The 20,185-nt window shown below is 40.8% G+C and overlaps 1 protein-coding gene across 5 annotated transcripts in view; it reads right to left on the minus strand.

Moving 5' to 3' along the window:
• Positions 1-2,091: 2,091 nt before the first annotated feature.
• The window catches only part of pkdcca (protein kinase domain containing, cytoplasmic a), a 71,539-nt gene continuing 53,445 nt past the window's right edge, over positions 2,092-20,185 (minus strand). For 2 of the 5 annotated variants that reach the window (XM_072265026.1, XM_072265025.1), the window contains 2 exons: positions 19,371-19,544; positions 16,412-17,780 (listed from right to left, as the gene is read on the minus strand). In XM_072265026.1, the coding sequence (XP_072121127.1) occupies positions 17,695-17,780; positions 19,371-19,544 (260 nt within the window). In that variant the 3' untranslated portion in view covers positions 16,412-17,694. Of the gene's footprint in view, positions 3,975-6,725; positions 7,707-16,411; positions 17,781-19,370; positions 19,545-20,185 lie in introns of those variants that run through there. The other 3 variants (XR_011886809.1, XR_011886810.1, XR_011886808.1) reach the window with 3 other exon arrangements.

Below are 20,185 nucleotides of genomic sequence, written 5' to 3' on the forward strand. Positions count from 1 at the left end.
ATAGGGAGAAAATCCAGAAGTCTGGGAAGCAAAGGAACGTGGGACTCCTTGTGCAGAACACCCTAAGGGTTAACTTGCAGGTTGAGTCGGTGGTGAGGAAGGCAAGTGCAATGTTAGCATTCATTTCGAGAGGACTCGAATACAAGAGCAGGGATGTGATGCTGAGGCTTTATAAGGCACTGATGAGACCTCACCTTGAGTATTGTGAACAGTTTTGGACACCTTTTCAAAGAGGAGGTTCACAAGGATGATTCCAGGAATAAAATGGTTATCATATAAGGAATGTTTGATGGATCTGGGCCTGTACTCACTGGAATTTAGAAGAATGAAGGAGGATCTCATTGAAACCTTTTGAATGTTGAAAAGCCTAGACAGAGTAGATGTGGGAAGGATGTTTCCCATGGTGGAGGAGTATAGGACGAGAAGGCACAGCCTCAGGATAGAGGAGTATCCATTTAAAACAGAGATCCGGAGAAACTTCTTTGGCCAGAGGGTATTGAATTTGTGGAATCTGTTACCACAGGCAGCTGTGGAGGCCAGGTTATTGGGTGTACTTAAGGCAGAGATTGATAAGTTTTTGATTGAGCACAGCATCAAAGGTTACGGCAAGAAGGCTGGCAAGTGGGGCTGAGGAGGGGAAAAAAGAATCACCATGATTGAATGGCAGAGCAGACACGATGAGCCAAATGGCATAATTCCGCTCCTATGTCTTATGGTCTTATGGCAAGATTGGTTTGCTAGAAACATAGGTTCACATCAAGTCTCCTGATTGTGATAGAAAAGGTTGAAAGCAGCATAAATTGCAGAGGAGTACTGAATCACTGACAGCAATTCATGATTTCCACTTTAGACTACACCTGCTGAAAACCTTAATGTTGCCAACAGTGTCTCAGAATAATAGCAGCAAACAGCAGTAATCTCACCATTATCATTTTGACAAAATTGAGGGTATTAAATGATTCTTTGTTCACTGTAGACTGATAAAAAGCATTCTCCAGACAACATTTAACATAAAAACAGCATCCTCACAGCAGCTCTAAGTGGAAACCCATGAGAAACAGCTGACAGCTGTCCTCTACGGTACAAGGGAACAAATATGTAACTTTGTGAACAAGGGCAAAGACTTCTGAGTGTAGAACAAGCCATTACATTTTACTGATTCTTCAAAAATTAGTGTCTCACCTACTGAGGTGATAAAATATACCGTCTAGCTCAAGTTATTTAGGAGACTGCCTCAGAGACATTATTCAAAGATGATGCTTGTTTCAGATTGATAACTAAAGACTTAAGGATGTAGGGGAAAAAAGGTGTTATAAAAATGTAAATGATTTTAGCTCTATCATCAAATTTTCTTGCTATGTTTTTCTTACCGTTCTCCCTCTGGATAGACACCAGTCATCTTTTAAGTACATTGACACAATTTCCTTCAGAGCCCTTTGTTCATTAAACCATGAGCCAGTCCACATTATTTCTCTTTTTTGCTTTTTCACTCTTCACTTATTTTTAACATTGTAATTTAACTTAAGTATATTTGAACAATTTGTCATACTAAACAAAATAATGGATATAATTTGAACTGCAAATATTTGTTATTGCTCTGTAAGTAAGGGCCTCAACTCAATTTAATAGCTGTGACATCGTTAATACAGCTTCAAAAAAGATAGATCTTCTCCAGAACAATTTTGCTTCAAGATCACTAAAACTAGCATGTTCATCAATAATACCTGATAACACAGGAGAATATTTGATACATTATTCATTCATTATTTCTTACGTTGCAGCATTTAAAAAGTTATAAAGATCAGTTAATGTGATGCAGAGTAACCATTTCCTTTGTTGGGGAATTAAAAATGAGGAAACATTATCTTAAAATTGGAGCTGAAATAGTTAGGAGGGAAACCAGGAAGCACTTTCTCACAATAGCTGAATGCTGAGAGCACTGATTGGTTATAGATGCCAGTTTGAGCACAGCAGCTGCTTAGAAAGAAACAAAACTGATGGAAGTGCTGGCCCAGTGCCACTCCTCAGTCCAACGAGAGAAAGTACCCACACAGGATGCATGTAGAGAGCTTACTAGCTTTTGACTACAGGTTAAATTAGAAAGTTTATTAAGATTAATAACAACAAGCTCTTTTCAACATTTAAAAAGATGTTAAATATGACGTGGCAAATTTGGTGGCAGTTCAGCTGTGAAGTTAAAGCATGTAAAATTAGCTCCTTGAGACCCGACGTGTCTTGTTCCAATTTGTTTGGGTTGACTTTACATCAGAGTTACTCTGTACAATGTACTTGATGACAAATCAGTAGTAGTATTGCTCACACCTTCTGCTTTTTATATTGCAATCATTCTTTTGTGGTATCAGTCAGCTTGATGGCTGCAAAATAGTGTTTTCATTCCCTTTTTAGGGCAACTTAACCTGCACATTCCAGTGGCAGGCGCGTGTCACAGACCAATAATATACTGCGGATACAGGGAGATTTGAAGGATTACTGTAGGAGTCTCTGCCAGTTCAGATGAGATTAGAGAGAGACTGATGTTCTGCTCGCTAGAATGAACCACACTAACAAGGAAGATAATAGGGAGCACTGTTTTAGTAAAAAAAAAAGTCCAGTGTTGATTTTTCATTTGCGCCTTCTCAGTTTAATGTTGGAGTTAACTTTTTCTGCTGAGGTATTCTCACAAAGAGTTATTTCAACAATAGTAAATACTCTTGAGGATCCAAGGGGTAGAGGAATGGTAGATGATTTGAATTCCATTCGCTAAGGTGGTTACGAAGTGGAGGTAGGTTTGAGAGCGGGACACATTTTGTTAATATGGTCTATGCTGTTATTAGATTGGTGTTGCTTCGCAAAGACGTGCTAATTGAGCTCTTTCCCCTTACATAGGTATTCAGGTAAAATGGTTGATAGGCAGCAGCCGCCCATGGATTTGGAGTGTTCCAGATATGCTAGGACTAATTGTGCAGGCTTGAGAATGCCTGAAAAGCATTTGTTATGCTGGACAAGTTACATTTTTTTAATGGTGGCTTATTATTTTCCCATGTCTGGGTGAATCAGGTCTGGATCTAGGCTGGCCTGATTTTGCAGCCCCCATTAAAATGAAGGAGACACGGAGAAAAGCAACTGGGTCCTCCCTGTCATTTTATGTTATAGTGAGCAATAAGACGATACCATCAATGACTAGTCAGAGTCCCTAGAACCAACAGGGCAAGGAAGCTGAGATAGCAGGAGCACTTGAAATGACAATGTCTATATCACATCTGGGTTAAGTACTCGAAACACAACTGATAGTCAATTAACTTCACATTCAGTACAGATCCAAATCAATATTTGTTTCACATTTCACAGATAATTGAATCGGAATCAGAGCCAGGTTCAATGTCACTGGCATATGTTGTGAAATATGTTGTTCTGCAGCAGCAGTACAGATCAATGATTAATAAAGGTTATAAACTGTAATAAGAAATATATTAAAATTAAATTAATTAAGTAGCAGAAAAAGAGAACAAAAAAAAGAAAACAAAAACAGTGAGATAGTGTACATGGATTCATTGACCTTTCAGAGATGTGATGGCAGCTGTTCCTAGAATGTTGATTGTGTGTCTTCAGGCCTCCTCACTGATGGAAACAAGAAGAGAGCATATCCTGGGTGATGGAGTCCTTAATGCAGATGCCTCCTTTTTGAGGCCTTGCTTTTTGAAGATGTCCTCGATGCTGTGGAGGCCAGAGCCATGAGGGAGCTGGTGAGTTTGCAACTTCCTGCAGCCTTTTCTGACCTCGTCCAGTGACTCCTCCAATGATGCAACTGGTTAGAATGCTCTCCACGGTAGATCTGCAGAAATTTGCCAGAGTTTTACAAAAGTCTCCTCAAATTCCAAGTGAAATATAGCTGCTGCCATGTCTCCTTTGTAACTGCATCAATATGTTGAGCCCCAGGATAGATCTTCAAGATTCGAGGTTTATAATGTTATTTCCTGGTAAGGAACAAAGTAGTTGTTACTCTGGATCTGATGCAGCACACAAAAAAAAGAAAAAATGAAGAATAATAAATCAAATTACCTATAAATACATAAGATAGATTATATACATAGATTGATTATTTGTCCATAAAGTGACATTAGGCTATAGGAAATGATAAAATAGTGTTGAAGTTAGTAGGTGGAGGTGTTGATCAGCATTACTGCTAGGGGAAAGTAACTCTTCTTGAGTCTGGTGGTCCTGGCATGGGGGCTACATAGCCTCCTCCCTGATGGGAGTGAGAGAAACAGTCCATGAGCAGGGTTGGTGAGTTCCTTAATGATGTTATTAGACTTTTTCTAGTAGCTTTCTGCACAGTGCCTTGTAAAAATATTCAGCCCTTCCCCCATCTTTTGTGCATATAAATGAGTATTACAACTAGGGATTTTAATCAATTTAACTTATAAATTTTATTTGTGTATCACATGTTCCTTTTTTCACAGTGAGCACAAAAACAGGAAAAATTTTGAAACATGTAAAACTAAAAATTCAGAAACTGAAACATCAGCAGTTCGAAACTTTTCAACCCCCTTTTCTCAGACCTTGATTTAACCATCTCTCACAGCGATTACAGTCTGTATTTACATTGCACAACATGATGGAACAAAATTTGCCCATTCCTCCTTGCAAAATGGCTCAAGCTGCGCTAGGTTAGTTGGGGAGCAGCAGTGAACAGCAATCTTGTGGTCCTGCCAGAGATCTTCAATCAAGTTATGGTCTGGACTCTGACTGGACCACTCAAGGACATTTATTTTCTTCATTTGAAGTTACTCCATGGTTGATCTGGCAGTGCCCTGCTGAAAGACTAGCTTCTTCCCCAGTTTAATCTTTCTGGCAGAGGCTAGTAGGTTTCATTCAAAGATCTCTGTGTTTAGCAGCATTCATTCTCCCATCAATCCTGACCAAATTTCCAGTCCCTGCTGCTGAAAAGCATCCCCATAGTATGATGCTTCCTCCATCATACTTTATAGTAGGGATAGTGTTACTGGCTGATGCACAGTACTAAATTTACACCACATGTAACAATTAGTGTTGAGGCCAAAAAGTTCCACTTCACTCTCATCCAACCTCAAGACCTTCTTCCAAATCTTTACAGTACCTACTAAGTGATGCTTCACAAAGTTTTTACAGGCAAGAATATGTGTGTTGTTTTTTTTTAGCCAGGACTTCTTCTTTGGCACTCTTCCTTAAATAATCTTTTTTGTGCAATGCCTTAGGGATTTTGAAGCCATGAACATCTTCTCCCGTTGCAGCCAGTGTCTTCTGCAGCTCATTCAGAGTGACTGTTGGTGTCACGGTATCCTTCATTACAAGTGTAATTTTTTCTCTGGTGACTGAGTTTAGAGGGGTAGTCTGATCAAGGCAGTGTGGCTGTCCTTTCATTTTTTCCCCACTTTTTTATGATGGACTGCATTGACCGCCAAGGTATGTTCACTGCCTTTAAGATGGTCTCGTACCATCCACAGATTTAGACCATAAGAGCACAAGTTATAGGACCAGAATTAGGCCATTTGGCCCATGGAGTCTGCTCTACCATTTCATCATGGCTGATCCATTTTCCCTCTCTGCCCAATCTCCTACCTTCTCCCCATATCTCTTCATGCCCTGACTAATCAGGAATCTATCAACCTCAGTCTTAAATATACCCAATAACTTGGCCTCCACAGCTGCCTGTGGCAAAGAATCCCACAGATATACCAATCTTTGGCTAAAGAAATTCCTCCTCATCTCCATTCTAAAAGAATGCCTCTCCATTCTTATCTTAAACTCACCCACCATAGGAAACATCCTCTCCAAATCCACTTTATTGTCACTTTTCAGCATACAATTGATTTCAATGAGGTCATGCCTCATTCTTCTGAATGAATTCCAGTGAGTAGAGGCCCAGAGTCATCAAATGCTCCTCATATGACAAGCCATTCACACCTGGAATAATTTTTGTGAGAACCTCCTTGGAAGCAGAGAATTTGTGCTTCTCTGTTATAATTTGCCTGACTTACCTTGAACGCTCTTTTTTTCTTCATTTTGTTTGGTCTGTTAAAAATCTACCATACTGTTGGACCTTTTTGTTGAGAGGGTGTATTATAGTGTTGAGAAGGGATATTTATTCTTATGAATTCTTTGAAACCAGATAATCCCTCAATTTTCTACATCAATAAATAGGGTGAATTGATAAAGTAGGAAAGTTAGCATTGTAATTACAAAGAGGATGAATATTTTTACAGCCTCCCAATTTTGGCTTTTAGTTTTTAGTAAATTGTGGATAGAACTTGGAATTTTTCTTTTGATTTGACATGATGCGCTATGTTTAGTAGATTAGCTCAAAAAATCCTACTTCAATATATTTTAAATTTAGAAAATGAGATAATAAAATGTGAAAACAACTGTTGGGCTGAATAATTTTTCAAAGCACATATGTTCTTGAAGGTGGGTACACTGGAGTTGCTGGTGTGTTGAGGTATTTTGATTACCTGTTGTAAAGCCTTCCTCACCACCACAGTGTAGTTTCTTAACTAAGCAGTGATGCAGTCTACAGGATCTTCTCTATTGCATCCCTGTAGAATGATGTGAGTATGGATGTGCAAAGTCCAGTTCTCTTCAGTCTCCTCAGAAAGGTGCCTGTGAACTTTCCTAACTGTGTAGAATGTGCTCTGGGACCATGAGAGGTCGTGTGTGATGTGCACTCCCACGGACTTGAAATGGCTCACCCTTTCCAGTGCAGATCCCTCAATGAGGAATGATGTGTGTTCCCTCGACTTCCTCATCTTGAAGTCCACAATCAATTCTTTGTTCTTACTGACATTCAGAGGAAGGTTGTTGTTTTGACACCACTCAGCCAGCTGATACATCTTTCTCCTGTATGCATCCTCGTTGCAATCTGAAATTCTGCTAATAATAGTTGTATCACCAGCAAACTTATAGATGGTGTTTGAGCTGTGCCTAGCCACATAGTCATGGGTATTGAGAGAGTAGAGCAGTGGGCTAAGCACACATCCTTGACTCATAAACGCAAAATAATCTGCAGATGCTAGAGTCAAAGCAACACTCACAACACGCTGGAGGAACTCAGCAGGTCGGGCAGCATCTGTGGAAACAATGAGTCAATGTTTCGGGCCAGAACCCTTCGTCAGGACTGTAGAGGAAAGGGGCAGAGGCCCTATAAAGAAGGTGGGGGGAGGGTGGGAAGGAGAAGCCTTGTGAGGGTTCACCCTCATGCAAGCTGTTCTGACGTCAGCCTCCGGCACAGAAATTACAGGGTCATCAGGTACTGCAGGGATTCGCACATGTGTAGTTTTATTCTCAGTTCCAAAGTGTACTGTACATGTAAGGAATTTAGCTCATCTGGGAGTGAAGCATCACAATCATTCATGATATTGGGTTTTGCTTTTTAGGAAGTAATGTCCTGCAAACCCTGCCAGAGCTGATGTGCATCTGACTATATCTCTAATTTCAATTGGAATTGGGTATTTTCACTCTTAAAATAGCTATATTTTGTACCTGGACTTATTGTAAAGTTCCAAACAAATGGTCTTGAATGACACAGATCAAACCATCAGCAGACAATGAATCTCTTGATTCATCCATGGTTTTTGGTTTGGGTATGTCCAGTATGTTCACGCAAAGAGTCTGCATTTACCGGCACCAACTTGCTGTTTAAATCAAGATAAAGACTACTATCATCCTGGTATCTAAGAAAAATAAGAATACGTGCCTTAATGACTACCATCCAGTAGCTCTGATATCTACCATCATGAAGTGTCATGGCAGTCCTTAACTCCAGCCTTCCAGACAGCTTCAACCCAGTGCAATTTTGGCCTACTGCCAAAACAGATTTATAGCAGATGCTGTCTCCCTGGTCCTACACTCATCTCTGAGCATCTGGACATAAAGACACCTATGTCAGACTACTGCTCCACCATCAGTGCTATTTTTCCAAGCAAACTCTTTACCAAATTCCAGATCCTGAGACTCAACACCTCCCTCTGCAACTGGATCATTGATTTCCTGACAAACCGACAGCTATCAGTAAGGATAGGCAGCACCAGCTCCACCACAATGTTGCATCCTCAGCTCCCTACTCTACTCCCTGTACACTCAATACTGCGTGGCCAGATTCTGCTCTATCTCTACCTACAAGCTTGCAGATGATACCATCATAGTGGGCCATTTCACAAATAATGATGAGTCAGAGTAAGGGAAGAAGCTAGAGCTTAGTGACATGGTGCAAATAGTAACAACTTTTCCCCAATGTCAGCAAAACAAAAGAGCTGGCCATTGGTTTCTGGGAGGAGACAGAGCACATGCTCCTGTCTACATCAACAGTGTTGAGGTTGAGAACTTTAAGTTCCTAGGAGTGAACGTCACCTTGTCCTGGTCCAAACACATACACTCAATAGCCATTTTATTAGGTATAGGAGTTGTACCTAATAAAATGGCCACTGAGTGTATGATCATGGTCATCTGCTGCTGTAGCCCATCCACTTCAAGATTCAACATGGTTTGCATTCAGAGATGCTCTTCTGTACACCACTGTTGTAGGCATGGTTATTTGAGTTACTGTCACCTTCCTCTCAGCTTGAACCAGTCTGGTCATGCTTCTCAGACCTTTCTCACTAACAAGGCATATTCTCTGACAGATCTGCTGCTTAGTGGATGTCCTTTGCTTTTGGCTGCATCTCTGTAAGCTCTACAGACTGTGGCACATGAAAATCCAAGGAGATCGGCAGTTTCTGAGATTCTCAAACCACCACATCAAGCATCAACAATCATTCCACGGTCAAAGTCACTTAGATCATCTTTCTTCCCCATGATATTTGGTCCGAACAACAAGTAAACCTCTTGACCATGTCTGCACGTTATTAAGCATTGAGTTACTGCCACATATTTGCATTAATGAGCAGGTATAAATGCATACATAATAAAGTAGCCAGTGACTTTATGAGGATGGGGATTGTTGTGGATGGCAGATCATAGAATTATTGAATTATATGGCACTGAAATGAACCCTTTCAGCTTATTGCACTAACGCCAAACTGGTATACTGATTAACCTAAAGAAAAGCATAGAGTCAGGATAACTCGCACAGAATCTAAGTGGTATATTTATTTTGAATTGGCTGCCAGGCACTGCATTCTGAATAACAACAACTAATTGAGTGTCAATAGGAAGGGAGGAACTTAAAACAAACTGTTTTGCTTGAGGAAAAGATTGAGACACGACAAGGGTCAGTGTAGCGTGGTGGTTAGCACAACACCTTCCAATACAGGTGACTCAGGTTCAATTCCCGCTGCTGCCTGTAAGGAGTTTCTATGTTCTTTCCGTGACTGCGCAGGTTTCCTCCGGGTACCTCAGTTTCCTCCCACAGTAGGTTACTTGGTCATTGTAAATTGTCCAATGATTAAGGCTAGGATTAAATTAAGGGATTCCCGGGCGGTGTGGCCGACAGGGCCGGGAGGGCCTATTCCGGGCTGTATTTCAATAAATAAATAATCAATAACATGAATTGAATGAAGGGACTATGTGAATGGTAGCCAGGTTTGTGAAGATACAAAATTAGGTGCAATAGTGAGCTGTGATTATGACACAATGAGTCCGCTAAGGGAGATAGAGAGGGTGAGGGAGGTAGAGAGAAGGGGAGAGAGGGAGAGAAGCAAAGAGAAAGAGAGAGGTAATGAAGTATATAGATACAAAGAGGCCTGGGGGCCCCAGTGTAAAATAAACATTAAATGTTGGTTTGCAGGTACAGCAATATTATATGAATACTAGACAATGGGGTGACCCATTGGGGCACCCTTTGAGAGAAGGGTAGTGCAGTCTGACGTGAGCAGAATGAACATTAAATTTTCCTGAATGCTATTGGTATCACTTTGCTTTGGAAACTGAAGTAGAAAAACTCAGTTTATTAAAGAAGAACGACGCGTAGCAAACAAATATTTCTGCTCCTCATTTAACGAAGAGCACTTTTGATGGCATCATTTCTGGTTTATCTGCCACCCTTGTGCCTCTCGTCGTCATTCTGGAGACGTGCAGTCCTTTCATCCCGTCTCTTCAGCTCTCCTGCTGTTTGTTGTTTGTCTCTGATCCTGGAGACGTGCATGCCTCTCCTCCTCTGCCTCTTCTTCTCTCATCTTTTTTTGTCCTGACTCTTTAATCCTGGAGTCATGCGGCCCTGGCCTAATCCGATTCTTGTTCCCTCCCTCTCCTTGCCGCTTCCCGACGATGTTTGGCATCATCTCTTAACCATAATGTCTCCCTTCCCTCTCCACGCAGCATAATCAGACTGACCATTTTTTTAACCCTAATGCTGGATAGAAGATATGAAGCACTAACACCAAAGGATGCTGATTATTCTTGATGATGTGGTTCGCGCTCTCCTAAGTGGATGTGATATAGTCACCGCTGTCCTTTGACTGCAGCAAAGGGATTTATGGGTGTCTCGAAGTACGTCATTACAATAAGATTTAATTATCTCTTATTGATGGGTCTCAGTTAGATCTGTCCCAATCCTGCACATGCTGATGGTGATTAGCAGAATGTGACCCCGCGAAACAGGGCTGCCCTGCCCTCTTGTTCTGGTAGGTGTCACTGCTGAGACTGGCCATGCGCATGCGTCGGTTTGTCGCGTCTCGATTTCCATGATGGACGATCGGGTCTTGGGTGAAAGCCAGCCTGTTGATTTTTGGCGAATGAGCAATTTTATATGAATATTTAACACTGAACTTTGCCTGCATTCTGTAAGTTAGCACATTTTAATTCGATTTAGCCAAAAAAAGTGCCGCTGTAATTCACAGTTTGCATTAATTGGAGGTCACAAACAGACAAACAGACAGACAGAGCATGAGAGTTTTAGTAGTATATAGATAAATGTACATACACAAAGTTAGGAAAGATGATGGAATGTTGGACATTATTGCAAAGGGTATGGAATATAACGGGAGTAGAGTTTGTTGCAATGTTGCAGACAGTGCTGAGACCACATCTGATGTCCTGATGACAATTTTGGTCTCCATATTTAGGGGAGCATAGTTACATTGAAGTGATTGAGGTTGTTCCTAGAATGAAAGAACTGACATATGAAGAGAAGTTGAGCAGGTTGCTGCTGTATTGTCTGGAATCTGGAAGAAGGAGAGGTGATCACATTGTAACATATTGGTAGGTTGGATGGTGAAAAGACATTTTTACTCAGGTGGGACAACTGGAACTAAAGCCTCAGAATAAGCATTTGCCCATGAAGTTCTTTTCATAAAGGCAGAGTTCAAAGCAGAAGTTATCAGGCATTTGGACCACATGTAAATCAAAGTTTATGAGGAGCTAGAAGGAAAATGGTGTTTGACATCAAGAACCAATAATCCATGGCCTTATTGATTGTGGAGAAAATGTGGTTGCTTGGACTACTCTAGATCCTGTTTCGAGTGTCCTGATTTTTCATGCTAATATACATGGCCTTGAAAGATGCTGAAAGAATAATTCAGTTATTTTTGTAGATGGAACACTGGGTAGCCACTATGTGCTTGTGAGGAAGGGAATGAACAGAGGTAGATACGATGCCCATCAAATAATTCCCTTCTCTCTATGAGGTATGGCTCCAATTATTGAGGTGATTTCCCCTTGATGTCCACTGACTTCAGTTTGACCAGGTCTCCTTGATGCCAGGGGCAATCATTCTCACATCACTTCTGGAAATCCAATGGATATTGTCCACCTAATGTATAGGCTATGATAAAACACTCATGACAATCACATATGAATCAGTTTTATGTTGTTTGACTGAGCATACATATGTACTAGGTAGTGAAGAAAAATAAGTCACAAGCATTTTTCCTTTTGCTGCTGAATGAGCTATCATCCCATCTAATAAGATTCAAAAATGGTTGCTAGTTATATCTGTATATGTTTTGACCTTGACAGAGCTATTTTTGATCACAAACACCCTATATTAAGTCACCTATCTGAATTGACTGATGGTACGTGGGTATTACCATGACCCCATTTCCCTCCCAATACCACCCCTCCCCACCCAATCAGGGTTTCTACTCCTAATCCAAACCCGGTGAAATCAAGACATGCCAGAACTCTGATAAATACACATTCTGTTATCTGTATTATCTGCTATCCTTGATTACCTTGTTTCCAAAAAAGCCTGGTGAATACTTATTCCTGAAGGACTTTGCAGTGCAGAGAGAAATATAAGGAAAACAAATCAGACTGATCTTTTAATTTTGAACTAATTTTTCTGGGATTTGCCTTGTGCTTACCACTGAAGTTTCTCAGCTATGCATGAGTCTCCTGGGAAGATTACAAATGCAAGATGAAAGCAGATTCTGACACTGCAATGAGGCACTAGGCTGGGAGGCGGCTCCATTCTGTAATTTCCCTGAGCTCCTGACAGAAGATAAAGCCCTCACGGTTTTGTGCCAGACAGGTAATTACACTTTGTGCGGGTGACTAATAGAGAGATAGATACATAATTTCCCATGGAAACATCAACTTTTGTGGTCGATTAGACTGTGTGCTGGAATACATAAATTAAAGTCTGCATTAAATATTGCCAACAAATTACATAATGAAACTATTAGATTTCTTCAGTGATGGGAATCTGTCCAGCTTAGCTGAAAGTTTTGGAATATTAAGCCGATGGATACCTACAACACATAACTTCTCCATTCAGTGTTGTAGCCTATAAACAACTATTTCAATTATTTAAAGTCAAGGCACAACCAAGGTTTAATTTATATTTGGACATTTAATGAATGGTTTATTAAAAATTGTACCTTGTAAACAATAATGCTGCTAGCTTTTATATGTGATAGGTACTGAATTAGGTGTGTGTATTGAGCCAGTAATAACTCCTTAGCTAACATTGGTAACAAATAACTGAGAAGGCCTGCTTTTGAAATATATCCAACTGCACAAATTGGAACATATACGTATGTGTGGACATTGGGATCTAGGTTTCTCACTTCACTAAAATCCAAAGCAGTAAAATGTCAGAGTAAAATGCCTAGGACCAGAGGGCACAGCCTTCAGAATACAAAAGCGTCCCTTTAGAACAGAGATGAGGAGGAATTTCTTTAGCCGGAGGGTGGTGAATCTGTGGAATTCATTGCCACAGATGCTGTAGAGGCCAGGTCACTGGGTATATTTAAAGTGGAGTTTGATAGGCTCCTGATTAGTAAGGGCATCAAAGGTTAGGGGGACAAAGCAGGAGAGTTGGGTTGAGATAGAAATCGGTCATGATTGAATGGCAGAGTAGATTCGGTGGGCTGAAAAGCCTAATTCTGCTCCTATGTCTTATGGTAAGCATTTGATGCTCAGTGAGAAGTACACAGAAACTGATGGAGCTTCTAAAGGCAATCTACTCTGAAGAAAATGACAATGGACACTGCATTTCATGAACCATGATTCACATTGACATTATTCAAATTGGGACTTCATTTTTTTCATGGCAGGCAATGGATCGGGCCGGAACCATTACCACAAATTTAGTTAGATGCAGAAGCCAAAGCCAATACTTGGCATTTAGCCATCACTTTTCACAAAAAAGGGAGCTCGTTAGAGCAGCCGGAGATGACTCCAAAGTTTCATAGCAAAGAATGACAAGAAAGAGTTTCATGACCTCATTTAACAAATTTTAACCTTCAGCATGAATACAATTCACTCTGAAGATCGTGTTGTTATCAGTCATTAAATGCACTGTTTTACTTGCTATCAGTGAGGGATGGTGGCAAGGATGAACCACATAGTTTCTGGTGGTAGGAGAGTCAAGGACCATCATGTCAAAGATAGTATCACAGCAACACACACAAAATGGTCAAGGAACTCAGCAGGCCTGCCAGCATCTATAGAAAAGAAGAAACAGTCAACATTTTGAGCCAAGACCCTTCACCAAAAGTGTCCCGAAACATCAACTATTTCTGTTCCATAGATGCTACCTGACCTGCTGAGTTCTTCCAGCATTTTGTGTGTGTTGCTCTAGATTTCCAGCATCTGCAGATTTCCTCCTGTTAAAGATAAGAGTCATGGTGAGGGGCCCATTGAACTGATTCTTTCAGCAGATACTTAAACTCTCTCTATCTTGAAGAAGTTTATTTCCATTCTTGGCTGTCAGTGGGCTGGGTGTGTAGCTGTTTGGACCATAGGATTCAATCAAGGTCACTTCTGCCCACTGTTAAAGTAAACTCAGTTCAATCCCAATCTCCCATGCTTCCTCTGTGGAATTTGTTCTCCTCATGACTTTGAGAGTTTCCTCCGGGTGCTCTGGTCTCCTCAGACAAAAACATGTGGATTGGTAGGCTAATTTGCCACTGTAAATCACCCTTTATGTAAGTGAGGGCTAAAATCCAACAGATTGCCAGTAATAAATTGGGGAAAATACATTGTCTTAGGGTAGGATTATTGAAAAGGAAAGGACAGCTCGGGATCAGTGAACTGCAGGACTCGTTTCTATGCTGTATCTCCCTGTGAGTCTAGAAGAAGTGCATATCAGTAGTTTAATTGGCCCTTGTTTAAAAGTTAGCAGGAATATGCAGATATCTGAAACTTGCACTGAACAACTGTGTATTCCTATTCCATGGCATTCCTTTGTCCTATAGTCACTTTTCATCAATGGCTGTTAGTCTTACACTGAATAAATACTGTTCAGCTGCTTTGCTTTCTGATTTGTTTTTCTTGCGCTCTGGGTCAGCCATCCAGCAGACTGCTGGATCTTCTTTCAGAGCCGTGTTCGAACCTCTCAGATCTGGAGTGAGGAGATGTATTTAAAAAGGCAAAAGGGCAGGTCAGCCTGTTTGAACTTCACAGTGAGGATAGGGTAACAAGCAATCAATCACACCTGCTCCATTCAACACGGATGCTTCTTAAATCTGAAGCAATGCGCATCTGTTAACTGATTTAACCTCATTATTTGTCTTACAAATTTATATTTTGGACTGTGTGATTTTGAAAGCTAGAACACTGCCTTTCCCTACACTGCACCCGCCCCCCCCCAACAACTTGTTTTTAGAAGACTGTAATGTTCTGGTTTAATTAGGTGTGTAATCAAAATTTTGTCCCTGCTACAAACTCAGTTTAACCAAAAACTGCTTCTTGTGAATTCCACATTCAACCAGCCTGCTTTATAGGACCCATGCATGCCAAAGAAACCACTCCCTCTCCCCAAACCATAAAACACTTTATTAGCTCAGGAATGAGACATACAATGACCTTTATGAAAATGTAGATGGACAGGTTAGTAAGTTTGCAGATGATATGAAGATTGGTGGTGTTGTGGATAGTGTCGATAACTGGCAAAGAGCGCACAATGGGATATAGATCAGTTACAGACATGTGCAGAGAAATGGCAGATGGAGTTTAACCCAGCCAAATGTGAAGTGTTTCACCTTGATAGGTCAAATATAAAAAGACAGGACCCTAAACAGTGTTGATGAGCAAAGGGATCTTGGGGTCCAAGTTCATAGCTGCCTGAAAGTGACTACACAGGTTGATAGGGAGGCTCAGAAGACATCTGACATTCTTGTCCTCATTAGTTGAGGCATTGTGTTCAAAAGTCAGCACGTTATCTTGCAGCTTTATAAAACTCTAGTTAGTCTGCCTCTGGAATACTGCTCACAGTTCAGGTAGCCCTATTATAGGAAGGACGTTGATGCTTTGGAGAGGGTGCAAAAGAGGTTTACCGGGATGCTGCCTCAATTAAAGGGTATGTGCAATTATGAGAGGCTGGACAAACTTTGGTTGTTTTCTTTGGAGCAGTGAAGACCAAGGGGAAATCTGGAAGAGGTTTATAAGATTATGAGAGGCGAAGGTAGAATAGACAAACGGTATATTTTCCCCAGGATTAAGAAGACCAAGACCAGAAGGCATGCATTTAAGGAGAGAGGGGAAGATTTCAAAGGAGATATGAGGGGCAAGTTTTTTTTATTTAAAAACACCGTGAGTGGTGGATGCCTAGAATGGGGGTAAAATGGAAGGATATGGACACATGTAGGCACAAGTGATTTATTTAGTTGGCCATTTGATTATTAATTTATTCGGTTTGGCAAGATATTGTGAGCCAAACGGACTGTTCTTATGCTGTAGTGTTCTATGTACAATAAAATATGTAAATTTCCCCACCATCTTCAACTCCTGAAACCTTCAATCCCACTTTACATGTATGGCTACAACACAGTGCCATCGACACCTGCCTCACTGCACAGGTTCCACAAAACACTGGCCCCTACACTCTGACTGTCCAGCTACACAAATCGGGCTCCAAGACTCCATGACCCTATCCTTCCACACGTGAAGAGTATGGAAACCACTGCTAGATGGAGTATCTGATTCGGACCAGTCTTCACATCACAGTCCTCAAATAGGAATCCACATTTTCTCTAAGATAAAAGACACAACACCTGCATTTCACTTCAACAAATTTAATGCCTTTTCCAATAAAAAAAATTAATAAATAAATGTTTACTAAAAATATGGATATCACATTTTTAAAAATATTAAAAGGTGACTTTCAGTGTTGCTTTCAGTGGAAAGCCTCATGCACCAAAAGCACATAATGGAAATACAGGCATGATTCTTTATGATGTCACTATAGTGCTGGAAAATCATGCACAATCCGCATCCCTTTTTCCAATACTAGCTCCATTTGGCATTGCTTCCTCACTAAAGTCCAAAGCTGGAAAAATACCTCTAAATATCTGAAAGAATTATGACTTATGTCATTGCATCAAAAATGCTTTCACAGAAAGTAAATAAGAGAGACAAACTTTGTCGATCACAAAATACTATTTTTAAAAAATACACCTTATGAGTTGGCACTTGTGCTCTTGGTGTATCATTGTGTTTGATTTTCTAATGTTCTCCTTCCTTCTAACAGTACTGAACAGCAGTGAAATGATGAGTCTACTTACTTAATAGGACCAATGATTAAGTGGCAGCTATTATGTGAACAGCCAAAGTTAGTGCCTTAGAATTAGGCATAGAGTCTATTTAAAATAAAAAAGATATAATCTCAGTCAAAACAGGAAGGAAATTTTATCTGAATAAGTTTAAAGGGCCAACTTCAAAGGATAGGTTTTAACCGTGAGATTCCCTGAGATTTGGGGAGAAGGAGGAAACACTTGTAGTGGATGTTCGATTTCAACTGGCCACGCACAAGCCTTGCCAGCTATCAGGAACAGCAAATATGAACAAATCTTTGCAGAAAGTGTGACTGCGTGTAAAGTAAGGGAGGGGAAGACAACATCAGAAAATAAGGGCAAATAAGATGCTATTGTTATGATTTAAAATTAAAAATGCCAGGACCACAGTGACACTTAATCCATCTCTGCGTGCTAATACAGAGCAAATTCCAAACAATTGAGTATCATTTAACATCTACATCTCTGCACTGTGAGTCATTGTTTTTCTGCTTGTTTAGTACCAAAAGGAGGAGATTGTCAGGTTCAAATGTTCTAAACAACAGTGACCTTGCATTTAAAAAGCTACATGCACATTTAGATTAGTGTGCTGTTCACATTTCCACCCACAGTATTGCACGTTTGTCATCAGCGTTCCAAGTATTGGTGATATACAGCTCATTGCCCCGTCACACAGCACCCCCAAGCAAGCAACCTGGCCCGTGGAGCGCCTCGCCTTTTGTTCCCTGCCAAGATGGTTTGAACTCAGTGTCGCAATTGTATGCTGTACTCAGTCTGCCACTTTCACAAACGTTATCTTCTCCACATCAGGCACAATGCAATTTGAACTGGTTTTGAAGAAGACAAGATGTCGGCCTGTAATTGGGAGAGGAAAAAGAGACGCACAGTAATATGATTGAAGTTCATTAAAGTGAGGCATCCTGAACTGCTAGTGTCTCCCTCAAAACTCACTGCAGTAAAGACAGCCAAGGTACATGTCAAATGATGAGCTTATTTTGATTGTCTACTATAACAAATGAGACACTTTTAAAAAGCTTCCAATTAAAATATGTACTGGAATATTATGCTGACAGACAAAGACCTATTACTGTTACTGCTACACTACACATCCTTCAGCAGCTCATAGACGTAATTAAAACTATCTTTCAGTAAAGAGTCATTTGTAGATTTCACCAGTGCCTGGAATTTCCACACTCTGACCTCGTACAAGTTGAAGTGATCTCCCACTCACATTCACCAGCAGCTGGACTTGATCCGGGTCTACATTACCCATGATCACTGAAGTGTGCACGAGGACATGACAGAGAAAAATAGATCAATGGTTCATCCAGTTCACCATTGGTATGCACCTTATAATTTGCAGTCACTATGTTTTTTGAAACCAAACTCCCTCCCCACATCTGTCATTCAATCAGATTCCATATTGTCATATCTTTATTTTTAAACTTTTATTCAGTAGACTTCAATTTCAACACTTTAAACAGTCCCTTAATATAAACATTTCTTGGATGGCATACATTTCAAAAAAATCTCAAATTGCCATAGCATTTTTGAATTTGGGTACCCTACAGTCTTACAGAATGTTTGACCTCATTTTTATTTATTTATTGAGATGCATAGGCCCCACCAGCCCTTCCAGCCGTGCCACCCGTGCCACCCAGCAATCCCCCGATTTAATCCGAACCTAATCACAGGAAAATTTACAATGACCAATTAACCAATTACAATGACAACCACTTTGTCTTTGAACTGCAGGAGGAAACTGGAGCACCCAGAGGAAATCAGCAGGGTCACAGGGAGAACGTACAAACTCCTTACATTGGCAGGAATTGAGCCCGGGTCACGTGTATTGACCACTACACTACCATGTCACCCGAGGGCTGCCTGTCTGCCCGTACAGGAGGAGTATCCCAAAGTCCGGAATTTCTAAATGCAGCACACAGCCACTAAGCAGGTGTGTGATACAGTTAGGGCAAAGGCAGCTGCAACCAAAAAAAATATTTTTTTCCAATGATTATACTTTGAGTCCAGAATAGAAGGGCTGATTGGTTAACCTAGTCATTACTTTGTTTTTACTTCAGCATTTAGTTTTGCTGTAGTTAGACCTGTGCCTGAGATTAAGATTCATATGATGTCTTGTATGTTAGTGTTTAAATTGATCTGACATTGCAAGTACTGAGCTCCCACTGGGACTTAATCCTGTAGGATTTATCTTGCATATGAAGTACAAGTCATCAGCATGTCAGGAAAGCAGCTGAATAGAAAACATTGGTAAAGTATTAGAAACTCAGATAACAGAAATTAGCAGAATTATCCACTCCTAATGAGGTTCACATGGTCTAATCAGGCCAAAGTTCTCATCTAACTTGCTCAGTTAGATCTTTTCACTCAACCACTATCAATGTAATATGAGTCTGGACTTTCCTAGACCACAACAAGACTTACCAGTCCAGGTTGTCTGATTGGTTAAAACAAAGGCGTGGCATTGGGAATGATTATCACAGATATCCATTGCCTCATTGATATCATATACAGACAGCAGGCAGCCCTCATGATGGTAAGATGGCCAACATCTATAATTTTCCTCAGGAACAGTAACATCAGCCAGTTGCTTGTATTCTGCAAACCAAATGAAATCAATAATATTAATGTAATGGGTACATGAAGCAAACTGATAAACAAAAATAATCAGTGGAATGAGTTTAAAAATGCAAACACAAGGAAATTTGCAGATGCTGGAAATTCAAGCAACACACATCAAAGTTGCTGGTGAACGCAGCAGGCCAGGCAGCATCTGTAGGAAGAGGTACAGTCGACGTTTCGGGCCGAGACCCTTCGTCAGGGCTAACTGAAGGAAGAGCTAGTAAGAGATTTGTAAGTGGGAGGGGGAGGGGGAGATCCAAAATGATAGGAGAAGACAGGAGGGGAAGGGATAGAGCCAAGAGCTGGACAGGTGATTGACAAAAGGGATATGAGAGGATCATGAGACAGGAGGCCTAGGGAGAAAGAAAAGGGGGGGGGGGAACCCAGAGGATGGGCAAGGGGTATGCCCCACCTCCCCCTCGTACCCCATCTGTTATTTATTTATATATACACATTCTTTTTCTCTCTCTCCTTTTTCTCCCTCTGTCCCTCTCACTGTACCCCTTGCCCATCCTCTGGGTTTTCCCCCCTCCTGCTTTCCTTTCTCCCTAGGCCTCCTGTCCCATAATCCTCTCATACCCCTTTTGCCAATCAACTGTCCAGCTCTTGGCTCCATC

The sequence above is a fragment of the Mobula birostris genome, chromosome 8 (genome assembly GCF_030028105.1).
Source record: "Mobula birostris isolate sMobBir1 chromosome 8, sMobBir1.hap1, whole genome shotgun sequence".
Classification (NCBI taxonomy): Eukaryota; Metazoa; Chordata; class Chondrichthyes; order Myliobatiformes; family Myliobatidae; genus Mobula; species Mobula birostris.